This window comes from Primulina huaijiensis, chromosome 6, assembly GCF_012295235.1.
Source record: "Primulina huaijiensis isolate GDHJ02 chromosome 6, ASM1229523v2, whole genome shotgun sequence".
Lineage (NCBI taxonomy): Eukaryota > Viridiplantae > Streptophyta > Magnoliopsida > Lamiales > Gesneriaceae > Primulina > Primulina huaijiensis.
Window position 1 is genome coordinate 13,749,714 of NC_133311.1, and position 1,735 is coordinate 13,751,448.

General features: G+C 43.1%; 1 protein-coding gene across 1 annotated transcript; it reads right to left on the reverse strand.

The window, feature by feature from the left end:
• Nucleotides 1-219: 219 nt before the first annotated feature.
• On the reverse strand, nucleotides 220-1,452 carry LOC140979537 (histone H2A.2-like). The gene is made up of 2 exons (XM_073444977.1): nucleotides 1,153-1,452; nucleotides 220-738 (listed from the first exon to the last, which is right to left on the reverse strand). The coding sequence occupies exons 1-2, from the start codon at nucleotides 1,360-1,362 to the stop codon at nucleotides 487-489; spliced, it is 462 nt and encodes a 153-aa protein (XP_073301078.1). The 5' UTR covers nucleotides 1,363-1,452; the 3' UTR covers nucleotides 220-486.
• Nucleotides 1,453-1,735: the final 283 nt, after the last annotated feature.

Sequence of the window (1,735 nt, forward strand, 5' to 3'; positions counted from 1 at the left end):
GATGACATAGCACCATATAACATAGCATGGCTAACAAAGCATGCAGTCCCATTGCCAACAGTCCGGAACAATCTTCATCCTAAAGAAATGGAACGCCAAATCCACTCAGCCCCAAGGACCAGGAGGCCAATTGAAAAAACTGTCCACTCATCGAGGCCACATACTGCACCAACTCGAATATATAAAATTCTATTGGCAAGTAAATTTGAACAGTTCCACTTGACACAAATAATCAATTCTTTTGCATTCAGAAGCAAATCAGAAACAACTGCAACAAAAAAGTCCAGGAAAATCCACTCACCATTGAAAGCTCAAAAACAAAACTAAAAAATGGACACAATTTGCAGGCTTCAATTCTGAAACAAGTTCCATTCATTCACAGATTTCCACGAGAGAGCATCTAAAACAACAAACTATAAATATTACAACCTTGGTTCATCTCATTCTAAGCCCAGAAAGGAACCATACATTTCCAACAAAGAAAATCTAAGCAGCAGCCTTCTTGGGAGACTTGGTAGCCTTGGAAGGAGATTTAGGCGCCTTGGCAGCAGTCTCTCCGCCACTCTTCTTAGGCAATAGCACTGGGTTGATGTTTGGAAGCACCCCACCATGGGCAATTGTGACTCCCTGAAGCAACTTTCCAAGCTCTTCGTCGTTCCTCACGGCCAAAAGGACGTGCCTAGGGATGATCCTGTTCTTCTTGTTGTCGCGAGCCGCATTCCCAGCTAATTCCAACACCTATAACCAAGAACACAAGTGGAAAAGGATTCAGATTCCAGAACCCAATACCCAGAGAAAAAGCCAGAGACAAAACGCTTAAAGCTGACGCCAACAAGAATATCGGCACAAACACGTCAAGAAATGTAAGAAAATTAGACGGATATTAAATATATTCTAAATTCACGAAACATAGGGAAAATCAAGCCCCCTCAATGTACGAAATTCTGATGTTGAAATAAATGTCCCATTAGCAAAAATTGAACATCGGGCAATTAAATAAAATGCACCACAAGCAAGACATGGTATTGATAAAGAATCAAAACCACGAACACCATTGCAATTCCGATAACCAAAATCGAGACCCAGTAACAAAAACGAGTTGAAAACAGATCCAAAATGGAAGCGAAGAATCCACAACCCAAAAATAAATACCTCAGCTGCTAAGTACTCAAGAACGGCTGCCAAGTAGACCGGAGCTCCAGTTCCAACCCTCTGCGCATACCGCCCTTTCTTCAAGTAACGCCCTATTCTCCCCACGGGAAACTGCAGGCCGGCCCTCACAGACCTGGTCACCGACTTCTTCTTCGGGCCTCCGCCTTTCCTCCCACCAGCACCCTTCTTTACTTTTGCCGTGGCCTCCATGAACAAGAATCTCAACCCGTAAAACGAGATTTGTAGGTCTGCGAAATGGGTGGAATGACGTAAATCGATTCAGTGATGATTCGGCAAAGTGGTGAGAGAGCGCTTTTATAGCACCAGGGGGGGTGTGGTTTTCTGTTTATATGACGTGAGCCGTTGGATTCAGAGATAAATCGATGGCTTTGGGTTATTGGGGTGTGGATCCGCGTGATTTTAAATGAACCAATGGAAAGAGAGTTCGATATTTTGAATTTTTTTTAATTTTCCGTGGGAAGGGGCCATGTATGTGAAATTTTGAATTTTGAGTGTGTGTGTCCATAGGCGGCAGCCACAATGGTTTCTCTCTTTTTTTTAGGGCTACTTTTATTATGAGGAA

What these genes read in the sequence shown, in the direction of transcription:
- LOC140979537 (XM_073444977.1), bottom strand. Translation starts at nt 1,362, where the DNA reads ATGGAGGCCACGGCAAAAGTAAAGAAGGGTGCTGGTGGGAGGAAAGGC. An exon ending in TTGAGTACTTAGCAGCTGAG is followed by an intron (nt 739 to 1,152) that starts GTATTTATTTTT and finishes TCTTGGTTATAG; the next exon opens with GTGTTGGAATTAGCTGGGAA.